The 20,059-nt window shown below is 41.7% G+C and overlaps 6 protein-coding genes across 6 annotated transcripts; 4 read left to right on the top strand and 2 right to left on the bottom strand.

Moving 5' to 3' along the window:
• Nucleotides 1-2,292: 2,292 nt before the first annotated feature.
• On the top strand, nt 2,293-3,485 carry ATC70_004968 (Cytochrome b5 heme-binding domain-containing protein; the record flags this gene model as incomplete). The annotated part of the gene is made up of 5 exons (XM_064824267.1): nt 2,293-2,408; nt 2,466-2,582; nt 2,641-2,701; nt 2,758-2,930; nt 2,993-3,485. The coding sequence occupies 5 exons, from the start codon at nt 2,293-2,295 to the stop codon at nt 3,483-3,485; spliced, it is 960 nt and encodes a 319-aa protein (XP_064677203.1).
• A 23-nt stretch (nt 3,486-3,508) lies between these two features.
• Nucleotides 3,509-4,774, bottom strand: SNQ2_4 (ATP-binding cassette transporter snq2; the record flags this gene model as incomplete). Its single annotated transcript, XM_064824266.1, has 1 exon — nt 3,509-4,774. One exon carries the CDS (start codon nt 4,772-4,774, stop codon nt 3,509-3,511), a length of 1,266 nt encoding a protein of 421 aa, XP_064677202.1.
• Nucleotides 4,775-5,626: 852 nt separating this feature from the next.
• On the bottom strand, nt 5,627-8,364 carry ATC70_004966 (uncharacterized protein; the record flags this gene model as incomplete). Its single annotated transcript, XM_064824265.1, has 2 exons — nt 5,627-8,259; nt 8,322-8,364. The coding sequence occupies 2 exons, from the start codon at nt 8,362-8,364 to the stop codon at nt 5,627-5,629; spliced, it is 2,676 nt and encodes an 891-aa protein (XP_064677201.1).
• Nucleotides 8,365-11,843: 3,479 nt separating this feature from the next.
• HAS1_1 (ATP-dependent RNA helicase) lies at nt 11,844-13,479 on the top strand (the record flags this gene model as incomplete). Its single annotated transcript, XM_064824264.1, has 7 exons — nt 11,844-12,185; nt 12,244-12,304; nt 12,369-12,817; nt 12,872-12,983; nt 13,049-13,208; nt 13,268-13,319; nt 13,384-13,479. 7 exons carry the CDS (start codon nt 11,844-11,846, stop codon nt 13,477-13,479), a joined length of 1,272 nt encoding a protein of 423 aa, XP_064677200.1.
• A 222-nt stretch (nt 13,480-13,701) lies between these two features.
• ATC70_004964 (uncharacterized protein) lies at nt 13,702-14,397 on the top strand (the record flags this gene model as incomplete). The annotated part of the gene is made up of 1 exon (XM_064824263.1): nt 13,702-14,397. One exon carries the CDS (start codon nt 13,702-13,704, stop codon nt 14,395-14,397), a length of 696 nt encoding a protein of 231 aa, XP_064677199.1.
• A 326-nt stretch (nt 14,398-14,723) lies between these two features.
• ATC70_004963 (uncharacterized protein) lies at nt 14,724-17,847 on the top strand (the record flags this gene model as incomplete). The annotated part of the gene is made up of 8 exons (XM_064824262.1): nt 14,724-15,449; nt 15,504-15,656; nt 15,717-15,939; nt 15,997-16,184; nt 16,244-16,939; nt 16,994-17,478; nt 17,533-17,695; nt 17,749-17,847. 8 exons carry the CDS (start codon nt 14,724-14,726, stop codon nt 17,845-17,847), a joined length of 2,733 nt encoding a protein of 910 aa, XP_064677198.1.
• Nucleotides 17,848-20,059: the final 2,212 nt, after the last annotated feature.

Raw genomic sequence — 20,059 nt, 5'->3', positions numbered from 1 at the left:
GAACTTCCTTTTGTTTCCTTGTATGACATGAATTAGGAGAAGGGTCTTTTTCGATTCTAAATGAGGAAATTAAGAATTACAAGATATGCTAGTCCTTCAGGTCCATTATTATGACGTTGGTGCCCAATTCAACTAATGCATTGAGAGATTGATTGATTGAATGTTCTTTTCATTCAAAAAAGGCTAAAATCATCAACGTGATCACAAGGCTTATCAGAAGATGGTATAATATGGTTGCTATTTTGACATCTGATGCCCCTATTCACGTTGTTTCTATAATAAGATCATTTCTCTGATTTAGTTTGGGCATGGAATGTTCTCTTTTATCAATGCATTGCCTTTGCTCGCTCGTTTGATGTCTGGCAGATAATGCTATTCTTCAAGAAAATTCGTTAATACATGGCTACAAAGAGTGCAAGCATTGTATTTGTTTAGTGAGTTCTGACTTTTTCGTATATACCTTAATATGAAGCAAAGTTGTGGATAAATTAGGAGGGTGACCATTTAGCATTTGATGTTGAAAAGGATTTATAATTAGAGCTTACATTTGGAAAATCAATCTGTACGATTACACTTGTAAAATATAAGAGTTTACAACAGGATTAAAAGGTGCTAAAATTAACCTGTAGTACGATAATAGCTTCACAAAACGTCGATTGTGTTCATTGGAAAAGCATTGGGAGGCCAGCCACCAAAATTGATCAATCTCCGCTCAGCCTTTTTTTTTGTTCCAGATTGGTCAAAATCTGATTAAAATCTACTTCATTGAACTATTTTGCCAAATTCGACTATGTAAACTGTGATGCCCACCCCATGCTTCCTTAAGCTTTCTGAATGTACTTTTCAAGGCGCTTCCAATGATGCCAAATGTAGTAGGTGATTTGAATGAAATTATAGAGTAATTCGATAAAATACGAAATGAGGATTTTAGCGAAAAAATCCTCATTTTGCATATGAAGGCCTCATATACGTGGTTTCAGAGGTCGCTTTGGATCGAGAGAAACATTTTGATTCAATACATACCATAGTAAAAGTTTTCATTTTCAAGATGAAAAATGCGATCGTTTGATTTTTGATGGAAACCATGAGGCACCCCTCATGGTTTTTGGACGATGTTTGGTCATGTTTTTTAGGTCTTCAAAAAGTTGAGCAAAGGTGTCAGGAAGTGAATGCTAGGCGAGAGCAATTATATAGTGCTATTCTGGTGGTCTAAATCGGCTTCTAGCACAAGAAAACACGTCTCGAATCAGTCCAGATTTCGCTGAAATTCACTTATTTTTGACTAGTAAAAGGCATCGCAAGTATGCTACCTGCCCGTATATAAATTGTTTTCATTGACACAAATGTAAAGTGTCTTATAGGAGTCAAATCCACAGTTCTAGGATGGTCTTCATGTGATGGTGGGAAGCCAAGAAGCAAAAATTGAATATATAAGCATGTCGACCAGCGCCCCACTCGTTTATTCATGTCAGTTCGTGGCAAAATCGGCTTCAATTGATTATTCTAGGTTTAAAAACTTTCATCAGCTGAACTATCCAGTCTTCAGGTCAAGGGCTTTATACAAAGCTGTTCCTTGAATGCATCAAGACGTTTGCTGCCATCAGATCCATGTGTCATAGTGCTACAGTCAATGCAGCTTAGCATGCCTGATAGCGAACAATGGTTTGCATAAGAGTAGTGTGTCGAATACGGCTCATACAAAAGCTTTTCGTCTTGTCTAAAGTTGGTGCTTCCCTTTTCTTTCTGGCATCTTCCCTATTTTTTTTGTGCCCTGCCTTATATTACTAGCTGGCAACTGCTTTTCTAGGCTTTCCTGTATATATATACAAATCAACACTGACCATGGAATAATCAAGCATCTGCTGCAAATCACAGCATCACGAATTTGCCATTATATTTTCGTTTTGTAGTTTACCAGCGTCAAAAAGCTAAATCTCTCTGCTCTCGGCTGCATAAATCATTTGAAAGAGTACATGTGGTACGAAAATGATAGACGAAAAATGATCTCATGGTGAAAATATGGAATGAGAAGATCATTAGATTAGTCCTGGAAGATTTTTTTTTTTTTTTTACATTACATTTGCGTTGATGACCTAATAGTGATTTAGTCATAATTTCCTTCTCATGTCGACGCCTAGAAAAGTATTAGCTTGTCAGATTGCGTGGGTTTTCTGTTTCTATTTCAGGCAAAAACGAAAACGGCTGGCTCCTAATTTCAGAAACACAAAATGGGACCACATTAACAAGTTCACGTTCATCTCTTGTTTCCCTGTTAAAAAATATCACTTAAATATGTCTGAAGAAAAATCAATGGGCCATGCCTATAGAAACACAGAAGAAGGTAGCTTTGGCGTGCTGAACTTTCGAGATTTAGGTGTCTCCTCTGCTGATAATGCCGAGAAAAAAAAGTAACTATATATATTTTTGAAGAAGCCGAAAGCTGGTATTCATTGACTTTTTGGTAGGTATGTCAAAGAAGGACTAGTTTTCAGATCTGCTACATTGGACAATATGAGCCAGGAGGATGTGGATGCTTTTATTAAAGCTCATAATATCAATACCATTCTTGACTTGCGTACAGGGTAAGAATTTGGATAGTCTGAAACTGGATGGTGATTGACAGTGAACATCCGCCTATAGTATGGAAGGAAGAGAGGGCCTGCCTATTGACAAGAGCTTTCCCACAAGCGCTCTGGATAGTGTAAAGTATCGTCATTGAGTATACACGCGAAGTTACATGGTATTAACTCTGAGTAGTTGGACGCCTCGACCTTGGTAGACGACGATGTCTCTATAAAGGCACAGACCTCTGAGAATTTCGATACAACAGGACATGGCACGCTGATTAGAAAAAAGTACAGAGTGGATTTTGCAGGAAAGAACTTTCAAAGATATTGCGTCTTTGCATCTTGTTCTTTCCATTTGAAACTGTAAGTGGAATGGGCATCGTTGCCGAGGCTTGTGTTGACAGACCGACTCAATTGGTTGCTAGATACATCATCTATCTGATGGCATTTTGTCAGCGCAAGAAAGCAGCATACATTATTGGGCAAAAGGTGTTGACACCCATGGGCGTGAATAAGATGTACAGAGAGTTTGCCACCTACTGTAAAGCAGAAATTCGAGAGGCTTTGATGGTGTTTGCCGATCCTCAAAACTATCCCATTGAAATTCACTGCACTCAAGGCAAAGACAGAACTGGTATGGTATCCGCATTGATCCTCTCTATTGCTGGAGTGCCTGAAGATATTATTGTCAACGACTATGCCAAGACACAAAAGGCTTTAGCACCTATCTATGACGAAATGCTTGAAGAAGTGCGAAGGTCTGGATTATCCGAAGACTTTGCTCAAGCACCGCCTCAAAATATGAGAGATTTATTAAGCTTTTTGAACAAGGAGTATGGATCCATTGAGAATTATTTGGATGCTATTGGTTTTGGTAAAGAGCTTCGCGACAGAGTTAGAAGTGTAATTTGTGTTTGAATGAATAAATAGATTTTTATTATTTACAATGAAGAGCAGTAATCGAAAAGCTTAGGTGCCAAGTTATTCAATTCGTCTGTTAACGCGCCACCACTGGATTCAATGTATTGAAGCGTGTCCTGCACGAGTTCAAGTAATGCTGATCTGGCTTTATGGTAATGATAATTGCTGCCATCTTCTGGTATGTCATCTTCTTCGTCAATCAATGAGAAATCTTCGTCTGAGGTGAACATGCCGGATGCTTCATCGTCATCGTTTTCTTGCTGATACAACAATGTCTCCTTGTAATGCAAAAGCTCAACAGCTGGTGTCTGAAGCAACGTCTTTTGATGATCTAGTGCCTCGTCATCCTCTTGAATTGTCGTATGTAGCTCCCTGATCCGTGGCTCAGGATTCAAGTAGAACTCGTTGCTATCCTCTTCAATAGCTGGACATTCTTTTGTTTGCTGTGACGAAACGTCTTCAAAATCGCAGATTTGGAGCTGTTGATGGTACACAGAGCTTGACGAGGGTACCAGTTGATGTACGGTAACAGGATGTTGTGGCACCAGGTTGCATTGCACCAAAAACGGGTTCATTGTATTTGGTGATAGCAGAAAATCCAAAGAGTCAATTTGGTTCACGGACAACGATACAGTTCCGCAATGATATGTAACACATACAACGGTGAATAGACACGGTACATTGGCGTACCGTATTTCCATATGCTCTTGTTGCTCATGAGGTATTTGAAAATGAACAGATACGGTGCTCTCATGCTTGCGATACGCAGGAACGACAGCATTTTCATGACTGACAACGGGTAAAAGGCCGGCTTCACTCGTTGTTGACGATGGCATGATGCATAGCGGTGCGCTTGATGAGGTACGACGGGGTCGATTTGGCCGCTGCTGGTGCAACCTATAGTGTTGGTTTTTCTCTGCGTTTCGTTTCAATTGTTCCATAGGATTACAAAGCCAATTTTCAACCAATTGAGATACATGGCCACATCGCATCAACACAGACAAAGAGCGAAATTTAGGAAGCTGAAGATAAATAGAGACATGCGATGGTGATTTAGGCAAGATGTAGATGGCTTGTTGTAATGCATTCTTTGCAGCTTGCCTGGCAACTGCAGTAGCTTGCTTCTTTTCATCCTCTTTGGCGGGTTGATGCGTGCTTGAGATGGGCTTCCAGAGAGGACTTTGGAGGAACTGCCGATGGTGCCCAAATGAATTGGATTCTCCTTTGTCAGACAGGAAAGATGTGTAGAAAGAAGCCGTTGAAAATGTCAATTTATTACTATTCATTACATAAGAGAGAAAGGATGCTTGAATGGAAGCATAGGGAATCTGTTGGCAATTTATAGTAGCCAAAAAAAAAAAAAAAAAAAAAAAAGATTTTCCTCGTATTTAGTGGCGCATCCAATCGATACGACACTTGAAATTAGTTTGGTCGTTCTGTATAGAGATGAGTCCTATAATTGTGAGAACACCCCGCAATTCCTCATTGCCATCTTGATAGAGTTCAACTCCAGTTTCCATCATCATCATGGAAATAAATCTCATGATGTTTTAGATGTTTCAGGGAAAAGACAGAGGAGCTTTTTTGACGCAATACAACAGTGCACAATCAATTGACTCTCATCTTATTCATTAGGCGTATATATTGCTTGTTTGTATGAGTCAATTGAAATGAGTGCTTAGTTGGCAGTGAACTCAAAGAGAAGACTAATAAAGGAGGCGCTGGATCGATTGGATCAGAGAGAACAATAAAAATCGTGTGGTCCGGGAACTTGAGGAACATCAAAGTGCTCAAAATAGGTATTTAAACGAATGGACGTTTCGCTGCAACAAGGTCAAAGCATGCTCCCATACCTAACATTTCGTACCCTTGCATAGGCTATATGATTTATGCATTGAGTGTATTGTGAGTTGTTGATAGAGTTCAAGCCTGGCGTCAATTCCATCTAGTATGAAATGCCACATGCCAGGCACATGTCTGCTTGATAGCTGCACATTTTAATGCCGGAAGCTAGAGCCATGGTCAGTGCGTTTATGAGACCATGTCACTGAAAACGAGGCACATTTCTTTAAAGTATATATTTATTTGCATAATTCATATTTTTACATGGGCATAGGATGATGACTATTTACAACAATTTAATGCATGGAATGATTGCTTTGGTTTGCACCAGCAACAACTACTTGGCCGTGGTGATTCAGTAGAACCGGTCTATTGGAAGTACTTGGCTTCAGATCTGGCATATGTTGACGGATCACGTCTGTGTGGTGTTGCTGAGCAGAAGCATAGACGCCCAAGCCGTACCTGCTGCTTGTCGTTTGAGGCTGTGGAGTGAGCATGGTTGCTGGTTGCTGTTGTGGTTCATTATTTTTGTTGGCTTGCTGGTCCCACAAAGAGTACAGTTCTGAGTCTGCCGTCATGTGTCCGTTTCCAACAGCTGTGTTGCTGCTATCAGCACCCGATACTGTCGTGTCGAAACTACTGGCTGCCTGCATTGTGTTGGCGGCAGCAGAAGACGACGAGGAAGGGGCCGGTTCAAAGTGCTGCTTTTCTTCTTTTTCCTGTCTGATTTGCTGTCTGGTGGAATTAATGAACGAGTTGTCTAAATGATCAGATGAAAACTGCTGTAATCCGTTTTCGAGCGATGTTCTTGACCAGATGTTTGAATACATCTCCATTTGCTGTTGTTCCTGGTTCGGTGTTGGCTGCGACGATGAATTCTTGCTGTGGTTGGGAGAGACAGCAGGCGATCGCCATGCGGTTGGTGTTGATGAAGTTGTTGCAGGTATTTGGAAGGTTGTGGGTCGAGAGTAGGGATCCATGAGAGGCGTTGCTGTCGTCATGGAAGTGGTGGACGAATGTGGTGCTGATAAATGACTGTAGACATGGTTCATTTGCGATAGTGAGGAGTGTGGACGTGCAATGTCTTCATCACGAGACACGGCAGACTTTTCCAGAGGAGCCGAGGCAGTGCTAGATGTAGGCGATACAAGTCCATAGGGTAAAATACCATTACTGTTGTTGTTAGCCCTCGCTGGCCAGCGCTCATCTACGCTGGAATAGTGGTCCATTGGCATGGGTACAATCGTATTGTGTGTGGATGCTGATGCAGTTGTTCGAGGAATGATGGGCGACAAGACATGGATCTTTGGGCTGCTATTTCGACTACTGCTGTTGCCGGTGTCAGCATCGACCAGTGCCTTTTCAATCGTGGTAGCAAAGTCTTGAATACGATCAAGCACCCGGTGATGAAGAATAATCCGCATGGAGCGCAAGGAGCGCTGAAACATGAATCGAGCATGGCGGGCAGTGCTGGTCTTTTCATCTGCGCAATTCATAATGTGCACACGGAGGGCAGCCATGATTGCTTCGGCCATGAAGGCGAAGGAGATGACAAAGGTGGGCTGCTCTGCCATGGCGCAGGTCAATTGAGTGAGATTGGTGGCCACTGAAGCACAGCGTTGCTGAATGATCAGCGATGCAGGTGAAGAACTGAGTGATGTGGATGCGATAGGCTGTAAAACGGAGATCTCCAAGAAGTTGAAGACGAGATGCAGATGAGCTACAAGAGCGTTCTGGGGGGGCTGTGTGGGTATCGTGTCATTGTTTGTGTTGAGAGGCGTCCACTGCAGTGATGGCGGCAGATTTCGCAGCCAATAAAGCAACTGTCCGTCGAGATCAAGCACCAGCTGTTCGTTTTCAGGCGACCGCAGCATGCCCGCTTGCCGATCTGGAATCTCGAGTTGAAGCACCCGCTCGCTGATTTGCATCAATTTGATGTGCTCTAGAAAACAGGTGTTGACATCAAATTCGCTGCTGTCGTCAGTACCAAGCACCACAGGGAAATCAATATCAATGTCCTTGGAAGACAGTAAATACGGTTTACCAGCAACCAAACTCTGCACCTTATCTAAGCAATAACAAACCCAATACGCCCGCTTACGAAGCTCAATGTCATCCGGAGTCGCACCAGTGTTATGAAAGCTGTATCGTTTGTGTAATTTGAGATCGTAACACATGCGGCAGGCCATGTCACGGTAGATGCAAGCCTTGCTTCTCCCAATAGGAGGACCTGTGCCATAGCGGTTGGATTCAAATGTAGACAAGAGGCAGAGCGAAATGACCAGACTGAGATTGGGGGTATCGATGTAGGTGTCTAGCAATGTCTGGGCAGTTTTAAAGTAGTTGTCTGCTTCCGTTGCATCTTCTTGCGAGTAATGAGCAGCATTGCAATACATGCTGTTTAGCAATAAGGGCGTAATTAATGCATCTCGATGCTCCAATAAGCGATAGAATATGGATTTGGGAAGAATCGGGAAGATGGTATGTCGGTGACGGAAGAAGAGGGCCAGCAGGTTATTGTTCAGGTTGAGAAAGGATGCTGAAGTAGGCTGCGCTGGTTCATTCATGGTTGTTTCCTCGGCACCATTGAATAACAGGTTGATATCAACTAACCATCGACCTTCTCTACCCTCACCTGGCCACATCATGCTGAGTCTCTCCAGCTGCTGAAACGTCTTGTTCAACTCGCCTTGCTCTTTGGATTTCTGCTGTTCCAAACTCACGTCGTTGGCATGCTGACATTCATCGTCCATGCATAAGAGTCTCTTTTTGGAGGCAGATGTGGTTGAAGAATGGTTTGTGTACTGATGAGGCTGCTTGGGCTGTCTGTCATCTTCCACACTGGAATTGTTGGCGGGATAAGCATCAGGCAATTGCTGAGTTTCGTCCACAGTGCCATCTTTGGAAAAGGAACAGGGCCTTCGTCTTGCTACAAGAACGAGCACAAGCGTTAGATGCATGCCATGCTTTGTATCAATAGCGTCAGCCTACCTTTACACTGTGACATGTCAAGCATGAACAAACCATCCCACATTTAGTAAACGAATCCTACAACCATCCACATCCAACAACTATTTACCTGCATACAAGGTTGAACTCCATCACACTGTGGAAATCGAAAGCAATTTGGTGAGCAAGTGGATGGCATGAGCTTTGCAAATGTGCGAGGTTTTTACCTTTATCTTCTTGACTCGACATGTAAAGCAGGCTCTTGACACTTTGAGCCGCTTTTCCCTCAGTGGATGTGCTTTTTGTTGGTGAACTTGAAGAGAATTCATGGCGAGAAGGGTATTTGTGATGAAAAAAAAAAGGGAAAAAAGGGAAAATGAAAGTTTTTTCCTTTACTGAAGACGAAATAAAAGCTTTTTCAATGAGAGAGAGACATTCTCGCATTTCTTTGGACGAAAAAAAAGGGTCCATGTGTCTCATAAAACACTACCTTTAGGTAAGCTCCGCTTATCCAATCCAGGCCTCAGATGCAGAAACACCCGAGGGAAAGGGCCCTTCCTTGGACCCTGTAAAACCAAGCTCTACCCTGAAGAAAAATAATGAGGTGACATTGTGCTCAGCTAAACATTCTCGTCGCACGTGCGGAAGAAGAGCCATCTTTTGCTGCTCATTGTAAAATGGAGCAACATGTACATCATCACTGGATCGTATCCAAGTGCGATTTGCCATTTGCTTTATAAAAAAAATATGAGATACCTGTATACTGGAATGCTTGAATACATGTGCTGAGAATATAATCATGCACGCAACAAATAGTCGATGAGCAGCAGAGCACAATGTACGCCGGGTTCTTCTCTGCTTCATTCAAGTAGTCGAGTATTCAAGTCTACTTCATCAGTCGTATTGATGGATGATTGGGCTGAATGCCTGTAAAAGGAACCTCGGTAAAATGTGTGCTTATCTAAACGAGTTCTGTGTTTCAAGAAGGGTGCACAAGTCAGGGCTGGCTGCTTGTGCGACGATTTGGTAATGAATTTCATTTCAATCACGGCATTTCATAGGTTGGGAGGAGTGTACCTTGGTAAATGTAGTAATTCATGTTGGTTTTCCCGTGGCACAAAGAAACGAAACGATGCAAGAACGAAGCTTGCAAGCATTGTTTGCATACAGCTGTAATTGATGTGCCAATCTAGAAATCCAATATAAACAAGGCCAAATAGTGTAGATCAATAAAGATGGTAGATATACCTCAAATGAGGGCTGTTTACGTAAATTTCAAGTAAATAAACATTTTGCACTGGCTTTCCAACATCAAATTCTCGTAGGGAACTCCATGTGTCAACACAGAATTAAGCCAGTGTGAACATCATTGATATTTGGTTGAAACCTAAATCAATTAATGATTACAGATTAGATCCATTCATATGCCAGATAGCTTGTATGCGGGTGGTCATGTCAAACAACAGCAGGCGGGATCAAGTAATAACCCAGCATGCCTATATATGCAGTGCTACGACAGTCTGAACTTATATAATACCACATTTCTCTATTTGACGCATCGATACGAGATGATCACAAATTCTGCTTTAATGACCGTAACAAGTAACAACAACAAATCAAGTTTTTTGTATTATGTAAGATTGGATTATCATATCAAGCCCTCTAAAACCGCAACAATTACTCAAAAGTGCTCATTTGTATTCAAGCAACCCTGATGCTTATGTACTCAGTTTCACTTGTACGATAATTGACCCTTCTATTATCTCGTTGTGCATGCAAACCAGTATATGGCAAGGTACCACACTATCGAGTGACATGGTTGTGGACCACTGAAACACAGGTACAGTCCATCTCATGCGAATGAAAGTCGCACCAATAAGCTCATCTAATGTTTCAAGACGTTATTCGTCATTTAATGCAACGTTGACAGTATAGCCTCAAGTGCTATCATTGCATTCTCTAGGCATGGCTTTTTTGTTGTACCCTCATTGAAGCTCAAAATGCTGGAGCTGCATTTGATGCCAGGCTCTGAACATTAGAGTCGCTTACAAATAGGCTATGCAGATTGCAAATCACCCCGCTGTTAACGACTAGCCCAATATACACGAATAGAATTTCAGCCGCTTTTTCACGAAGAGCATATCAAGCAAGAGCTAATCATGCGTATAAAAGACTGTGTTAGTCATCCGAACGCGTTAAAGACTAATGCATCCGTATTTATGGCTTTCAAAGCTTGATTTTTATTAATAAATGCTTGATGCTCAAACAACATGAAGCCTTCACTTCACGAAACTTCTGTTCTCAAACAAACAAGATTATCAGCATGAAACTAAACTTCATGATGTATCTGTTGTTTTGCACTCAAGACCTCAGAGGACGACGAGTGTATACAAAACAATCCATGCGAGGTAATCACAAGCCTACTTTTCATGATTTTGAAAGCAAAATAAATGGGGTGTTGCACGATTCAAAGGCTCCAGAATACGCCAAACGAATCCTCAGAGCTCGCTGTTACTTTCAGACGCATTTTTAGAGAAAAAATTGGGCCACGGAAAGTTGGCCATTTTGAGCCGTTTCTGATGAGGGTACACTTATCCTAACTTAATGGATATGCTATTATCCGAATTTTGACCTGCAAAAAAGCAATTTTTATATATGGTATGTATTAATACAAAATGTGCAGAAATACTCGTATTAACGCCTGCAACTACATTTTCAAGGAATTCTTAATGAAAAATTGCAATTTTGTTGTATGCTCTGATTTTTAAAATGCTTGGTCAAATGCACACTTGTGAGGTGTACACATGCGGAAGGTCAACGGAGCTTCAATTTCTAATATTCTGAATGATGATCCATGGGATTTCGAAATCTATCGACGACAAAATTACTTGATTCTTGATAGTCAACACGCCTTCAAACTTATATAAAATTTGTAGCGAATTCAAATTGAATACAACGGTACCCATATCAAGTGTCTGGTGTACATTGCTAAACTGATGTTTGATGAGATAAATCTTGCACTTCTCGCGTAGAAACACATTTTTCTATTAATAAAAATTGCTCAAAATTCATGGTGAAAAGCATGCACAAAAATAATATCATTAGATTTCAATTAAAGTATTCTACAGCAGTACTTAGACACAGAATGTATGTTTATTAGGCATAATGGTGAGGAGCTCCTCAAACTACGTCAAAATTCGGAAAAATTATGCAGCCAGGGCTCACTTGACGAAAATGAAAATCAATTGCGGCCTTTAGTTTTGGTGGTTGCTGCTGCTATCCATCATCACGCTAAGCATGATACTGATGCTTGTTGCCCTGCTGACGGAACATACACTTTTGAACGTAGCAAGCCAAGCAAACTGCAACTTTGGCTCTAAATCCAAAATCATGTGATATATTACTGTCATTCAATCATTCAATCATGCAACCATCAGGCAGACAGCAGAGACAGTCCCTGTGATTGATTGTTGTGTAAATGATGTGTATGATCAGCTATTTATTTGCTTTTTCTCTATCCTTTTTTTCGTTTATTTTATTCATACAGTTACAGTTACATACCATATGCGAAGTGCAAGGCTAATACATATTATATTCTTCGCAGCCTGTTTGAGCAGTACAAGAGAGAAGCAATCAGCATTTGCGTTTCAGACTGACAATCCGCAGGAGCAGCGTGTGTTTCACCAACAACAGCGACAGCAGCAACAAGCAAGCAGTAGCTCGATTCTATCACCGTTCTCGTACGAATGGATTCAGTTGCTAGAGCAGTTTCACAACACGCTAGGACACAGAAATACATCCAAAGACGACGACGCTTGTTTATTCCCGGTGCCAGCTTTTGATTGCGAGCCCTTCATCTGGCATGACGCTATATTGAATAGAGATGCTTATCATTTGCGGCCCAATGTATGCATATAGAGCAACTTTTCAGAAAGAAAAACGACGAATAACCCAAATTATATAGGACATCAAGGCTGTCATTGCCATTGGCGACAGCATCAGCGCAGGATTTGGCATGATCTCCGGCAAGTATACATTATCAGACTACATTTTCTCAGGCAAGTATAGTAATACGACACTTTTATATAGGGAGACCACCCTTCTCGACTATTCTTGAATACAGAGGAAAGGTATTCTCAGTTGGAGGAGACAAAGGAGAATACACAATCCCAAATTATTTGTCAGCATGGACAAATGCATCTAATAAAGGGCCACCAACAGGTTATACATTACCGCTTTCTCGGGGTAAACAGCTGGATAATGCAGTGAGTGGATCGAAAGCCCAGGAACTAGACGATCAAATTAGTCGACTTGTGCATTTGCTGAAGGCTGAAAAGTACAAGGACATTCGAGATGAGTGGAAGTTGATTACGCTGTTCATTGGAGCCAATAACGTGTGTGTTTTATGCGAGCCACCTATGAGCACATTGCCAGGATTAGCTGAAGCCGATGTATTCGAAGAGAATGTTCGACAAGCATTAATGAGAATCAAAGATCAAGTCCCCAAATCGTTTGTGAATCTCGTGGCTCTATTTAATGTAAGACAAGAAGGGTTGGAATACATTTCCCGATATTAAATGTGGTATTTTTAGGTCTCCAGTGTCTATGAAGCTTCTCGAGGCGATCCCTACTGTGAACTTGTATTGGATCCATCTCATATGGTCATATGTTCTTGTATCCAAGGCGATGAGAAGCAAAGGAGAGGTGGGTATATTGCATTTAATTTGCAAGCCAAATGTCATTCATTTATACTTGTCGCCTATAAATAGCTGCTGATCGTGTTGTCAATGAGTATAATCTAAGATTAGAGAAGCTGGAGCAAGAATTCAAGCAACAGGATACAATGCAATTTGGTCTTAGTTACCAACCTGGCTTCAAGGAATTCCCTATAGCCAAGTACAAGCAATCTTATTTTAGCGGTGTCGACTGGTATAAAAATGGATCACTTGCGAATACAGCACATTGTAGATTGACTTTTTTGAACATAGCTTCCACCCTAATAAGTGCGCCAACCAGCTGATGTCTATACTTTTGTGGAATGTAAGCTTCTTGCTGTATAGCGTCTGTCTTTATCCATTGCACATCTAATATCTATTTTACATAGAATATGTTTTCAAACAAACAAGACAAGAAGAAGGAGTATGATGTTGAGACACTAGCATTTGTATGTCCCAGCCCTGCCAACCCGTATATTCAATGAGCAAGCTGTTGCAAGAACAAGACCAAAGTAACCGTGTACCTTCTGCACTACGTTTCACCGACATGGTCTATCAAATTAGTTTTGTGAAGCACATTTTATATAATAAAAAAAAAAAAAACATATATAACATGCCTTGGTTTTGCCATCTCTCTCTTCTTGCTCATTTTTCTTTCTTTCCTTTACATTATCCTCATAATACATACTTTCATTCCATCACCTCTAATGTTTCGTTCTCGTAAATACTCTCAAAGCACCTCTTCTCCAGTCAAATCCACTTCGTCACTTTCCTCTGGAAATGCATCCATCAAAAGACCTGCCACCGTTACATCTGCTGAAGAGCAGCCATCATACCAATACAATGACGACGAGGAAATCAACCACGATGAGATCATCGACTTGCAGGCACCTCAACAGCAACAGCAGCCTGACTTGACCATCGAATCCATGTCGGCTGTACTTGCCGCTGCAGTTCAAATGTCTGCTGCTGGCGGTGCTCCGTCATCTCTTTCACTTGGAAGTGCTTCCATCTTACAGCCATTCGCTAAAGCCGAAGAGACCAGCGTGAAGCGTAGATTCTCTGCTCGTCTGTTCATGAATCCCTGGAAGAAATCATCAGTCGCAGCATCCACATCGCCCACGACACCCACGACGCCTGGCTTGGAGCCTTCTTCTCCCTTTGATTCATCCTTGGACGACGATAATTCCTCTCAAGGATCTCCCCGTAGCTCCTCCATCTCTGGCTCAAGGACATCAACCACGACCACGGTTGACGACGGTCGTGATGAGTTATTATACCGTGGTATTCAGATTAAAGAAATCAAGACCACATTAAAAACCTTGGTGGTTTCTGATGAACAACGTTACCCAATGCCTGAGGTTAGGCTCGAAAGACCTGGCTTTGCCCGTATCAACTACTAAGTTGACCATATCATACCCTTACTTACAAACACCTTCATCCTATATTCTGTATCATATTTGTCCAATAAAAACCTCCATTCTACCATTCAAAATGTAGACAATAGCATATGGTATTACAATTTTAATTGGAAAAAATCATGTTATGAGCGCATATCTGATTTGACAAAGAGTATCGCCCCAGTATATAGGCTTGTGTGTGTGTGTGTGTGTGTGAGGTGGTCGGATGTTCATCAAAGCACACGACAATAAACAGTCGACTGCTTTATTACTGAAACTTGCCATTATACACCTTTTATCGCCACTTTTTTTCTGCTATTTTCCACTTTATGGTGAGCTTACGAGATATTGTCAAATCGATCACACAATCTGTTCGAAATGCAACAGCAGAATCAGAGGGGCAGTCCTCTTTTGATACCATAGAAAAATACATTGACGAGCAAACCAGTGCCAACATTGGAGACACCTCTCTTTTGGCTTCAGTGGATTCAGCTTCTGTCGACAAACTATCGCAAGAGCTGGTTACGCTATACGAAACAACGATTGGCGCTAGCAAGAACACGAGTACTGCTCATCCAACATCACAGTCCTCAGTAGCAGCAGCAGCACCCACACCAGCAACACAAGCTACCGTCATCTCGTGCAGACCAGACATCGAGCGCACTCATGCACAGCACTATATCCTGCTTCGTTCGCTGAGGGCATTGCTGCCTATACTGCGACCCACCAGAATATTTGAGGACTGGTGGCATCTACTGAAACCCATCCTGACATCTGCTTGCTATACCACTCGCATCAAAAAGGAGACACGATTGATTATTACAGACTCGTTGATCATGGAGCAGGATCTAGTGCGAATCCATGAAATGACAGATTGCGTCTACTTTCATAAAATAGTCAACACTTACTTGGAGTGGGGAGAAAGCAGCTATCAGAGACAAGAGGAAAGAGACGAAACAAGCAGACAGCATCAAGCCTTGTTGGATTTGGATCAAGATGAGTGGTCCAAGAATCTCACCACTATTCTGTTATCGGTGGGTGCCTCAGAAACGAAGGTGAGTGCGTTATGTTGATGTTGCAGTCATTGCATTAAACAACTGGGTCTGCAGCAATTCTTTCATCTGCTGAATAGATACTTTTTGTCCAGCAAGCATCGATTGCAGATTGTATATTTGCTGAGTGAGTTTATGAGGAGACGAAGAACACACCTACACGAGATCCTAGATACCCCACTATTCGAATCCATGCTCAAGTCGTTGATGGTAAGACAGTGCACTTGGTCTATTTGAAAAACACTTACTCAATCGCTCTGCTTTTCACAGTACGATAATTCGACTACTTTGATCGCCATTTCAGTGACAAACCTCATCATGTTGCTGCCAAGAATGTGTACCTCGTTGCCCCAATTTTTGCCTCAATTATTCTATATCTTTGCAAGAGCTATCTGCTGGGATCAATTAAGAGATCTTCGAAAGAAACAAAGCTCAGACTCTTTTGCTTATCCCTCGCCCAACAGAAAAGTAGCAGATGGATGGGATTGTGTCGGTATGGCATTCTTGCTCTGATTTGCAGTAGTGGTTTGACTGACATGTTTTTATACAGATTATACCTTTTCAAAATTATCAGCCCCTCCTTCCAACCCGCAGACAGGCGCTTTCTTTACATCGCTCTACGGCCTGTATCCGTGCAATTTTCTCAAGTTTTTATACAAACCCTATGTCTATTTCAAGGAAAACGACTTTTCATTGCCTGAAGAGTTTGACGAAGAAACGTTCAAAGCTAGAACCATCGTAAGTTGGATGCCTGTGTCTGTTGAGAGCAGTTTGACTCAGTTGAAAACCATACATAGCCTCAAGTGACCAGACATATGTTACATCCCAGTCTAGTAGTAATGGACGCACAAACTGAATTGACCGACAAAACTCGTTGGATGAAAATGGAACCACCAGATGTGATTGCGCAGATCATGGGACTTGACCTGACCAACGCGGCTTCCAGAGTAGCTTTCACAGCAAGTGAAGAGGCAGAGGAGAACAAACAGCTGGATCTGTTGGATGAAACGCTCTGGTGTGAAGCAAAAGAGGAAAACAAAGAGTCTAAGCGATCGGAGGGACTCTCAGATGATAGCAGTGGATCCATAGAGGCACCACAGCAACCACCGCAGCAGCAACATAACAACACTGCTAATAGACCGTACATGATTTCAAACATTGTGACATTGCACAAAGCACTCAAAAGTGGAGCTGAAGTGTTGGTGGGCGATGATGTCTGGGATGCAGTTGCAGAGCCTACACCGACTACAACAACACCTTCTACGCCCATGGCCAACACCACGACGCCCTCCAGCACGGATCAGTCTATTGATATCAGCGGCATGTCATCAGAGACTAAATTACTTTTGGCAGCTTTGAAAAGAGAAGTGCTGTTGCTCAGAAACGAGCTGAATTTTGAACTGTTTTTAAAGCAACAACATCTTCAGCATATAGGACGCCTTCATCGTGAGCATGTGCTTGATACATCTGTGGAAGCAGAGAGACAACAACTGGTAAGAATCACACATGTCATTGCACCATTATTGATACTCATCTGTCGCACTCAGTACAACACCACTCGCATGTTGAAAGCACAACTGAATCAGACTACATCTGCTCTGGAAAAGCTGAAAGCCGAATCAGCATTAACCAAGCAAAAACACATTAAATGGGAAGATGAGCAATCAGGGAAGCTGCGCAATTACCGTGAAGCGCGCAAAGAGTGGCAAAACCAGATGGCTAGAGCAGCGCATCAAGTGAAGGACTACGAAAAGCAGCTCAACGAACAGCGCATTCAACTAGACAGTGCTCGGCAACGTGTGTTTGAGATGGAGAACGAGCTCAAGACATTAGAACCGACATTGAATCGAGTGACTGAAAACGAACATCGAGTGAAGCAGCTGACACAGCAGATGCTGTTATGGGAGGAGGATACTATTCATATGGAAGAACAAAAGAGATACATCAAGGGCCTTTTGTCGCAATGGTGGAGTATGGAGGAGTTGGTGGCTAGTTTGCAAGCTGAAAACAGACGCTTGCAAGAGGAACAAATGTAAGTAATATTTCATAGCCTTGATGCTGTGCTGATGCGAACATTTCAATTTAGTCATAAAGAGGAGCGCTTTGAGAAACTAAAAGTCGAACTGACGGACTCTCACACAAAGATGGAGAGTCTCAGCAAGACGTTCAACTGCACCAAAGACTCTGTAAAGACAGAAAAATTGCAGCAGACCATCAACCAGCTCAAATCGAGATTAGAACAACTAGAGGTATGGGTTTCGATCCTTCGCTTTCTTGTTTACTGATGCGTGTACATGTTTAGATTGAAAAGCTCGAGTGGAATGCTGAAATAGAAGCATTGCAGTCTAAATCAAACAGTCTTCGGGAACAAGTTGCATCATCTACTCCATCAGAAGAATAAAAATATAAACGTTTCAACATACCCATATTTTATACAAGGGGAGGGGGGGGGGGGGTTGCTTTTATTCGCGATGTTTGTATAGAGCTTTTTGGTACCACACGAGAGAAAACCTTTGACACAATTCAAACGCTGAAGTATCGAAAAGGTACAATTCTTTTCAAGCACAGAGTATATTCAGCTTGGAATTTCAAAGCCAAATCGGCTTGTACAGTCTCGGCTGTAACCACATTTGCTCCGTATCAATTCATTACTATAGAACAGTAAGCCCTTCCGTTGCATCAAAAAGCTATTATCAATCGCTGTTATTCAAACAGCAAAGAATGATTGGATCATGTTAAATGAATAACACGTTTCCCTTCCTCTTCTTGCCACTACCATTTCTTTTACTCTTACCTTCCTCACTTTAGTTACGTACAAACCAACTCAATCGAATCTTGGTAGTCCAGCAGAGGCCTTTCCAACGACGAGATGTCGTCTCACAGGGCCAAACAAGTACGCGTTTCAAAGTTAATATGGCCCTTTTCGTATGCTCCGATTTTTAAAATGCTTGGTCAAATGCATACTTGTTTGTCAAGAAATGGGACACTGCTTCAACTGACATTGTCATTTGATGGCATTGCATCTACCGCCTAGAAACAGGGTGACAGTCGACATTTGCTATCGCAATAGTGCGGGTTGGTGATCTTGTCGTAGACTGATCGGTAACTGCTCTCAAATGACGTATAAACCTTCTCAGAACAAATTTAATTAAACTCTATATACAGTTGATACTTCAGGTCCATGTTCAGAACCGCATCCTTCATACATGGAGCTTGCCGTGTCTCATAAAAAAGATCGACCTCAGGGTCGCTAGAATAACAGCATGGTTATTCCCTAAATCTTCAACCAACAACAATTGACAAAATGTCGATTGTTGTTGGTAGAGGAAGGACGAGTTTGTGCCAATCTAATATCCTCTTCTGCTCAAATATCCTTAACGAATTCCGGGGCACAAGATGAAAGGTTGTGGTAACACGCTCCAACATCGACAGCCAAAAGTCTGCAAATCCTGCTATTTGGCTTGATATATACATCCACACTCCTGTTCTTCTCTGCTGGATGAACGCCTCCTGTTTCTAGGTCAAGTCTTTCAATCATTTAGGTCCATTATTATCTATGCGCATTGGGCCCAACAGCACTTGGGTTCATCAGGTGCCTTGTGATAGAGGCGTTGGAACGGTTGTCCCAGGCCGGTAGACACCTGCTACGTTTCGGTCTGAAGTTTAGATGAGGCACTTTGTAGTTTATTTATACGTTCCTCGAGGATTCTTAATTAATGGAGCACCACGAATGCAAATAAAAATGACATATTCACTCTTTGACAGTGCAAGGAAAAATCAGCCGAAAGCAAATGGGGGGGGGGGGGGGTTTGCGGTTGCCCGTAAGATTACAAAGAGCCTACGGAAAAGTATACTTGACAATGGGAAAGGGTTCAAGATTCAATGCCAAAAATATTATCCTGGTCATATAAAAGGCTGATTAATTGTACGGAGCTCTTTGGATTTACAAGTAATTTATGCAAAATATATATAAAGAAGCTTCATTCTGTCCTTAATCGTATGGCACGGTCATCTAGAAGCTAGAACTGCTGTAGTTAGAATATCACTCAAATTAATATGTATATATAGTATCCGTAAACCTAGCCCTGACATTATTAAAAAAAGAGTTTCCACATCATTCCTTGGCAATATGGAATGGCTAGATCTGTTGAATGTAGAAGAATACTCAAATTACCAAATATGGTAACTACCAAATATGGTAACCAGTACGCCTAACCCCATTGTATTTGAGATTCTGATTCTCTATCTCTAGAATAACGAAAGAGATTCATATACGGGCAGATATAATACTTGCATTGTCTCTTGATGCCAAAATTATACCAAAAATAAACGAAATTGGGATACAATTTGGCGATAGACATACAATTTTAACGTACGGAACGTAAGAAGATTGCCAATCAAATCCTAAATGCATATGACACTTACAGTAACGCTGGTACGTTTTATGCTAAAAACCTTATGCTTCGCGTGCAAGGAAGACGTACTTTATTACATGAAGATGAAATGCAACGTATACATTTACAGTTTAAGTCCTTCGTGGTGAAGCTAATCAACGTGTTGCCATATCAGTAATTTAGAAAGAAAAAAAAGGATTTATACAAAATTTAAATCAA

Source organism: Mucor velutinosus (assembly GCF_035048745.1).
Source record: "Mucor velutinosus strain NIH1002 chromosome Unknown tig00001542, whole genome shotgun sequence".
Lineage (NCBI taxonomy): Eukaryota > Fungi > Mucoromycota > Mucoromycetes > Mucorales > Mucoraceae > Mucor > Mucor velutinosus.
The sequence above is the reverse complement of the archived record's forward strand: the minus strand, read 5'-3'. Positions and strand labels throughout refer to the sequence as shown.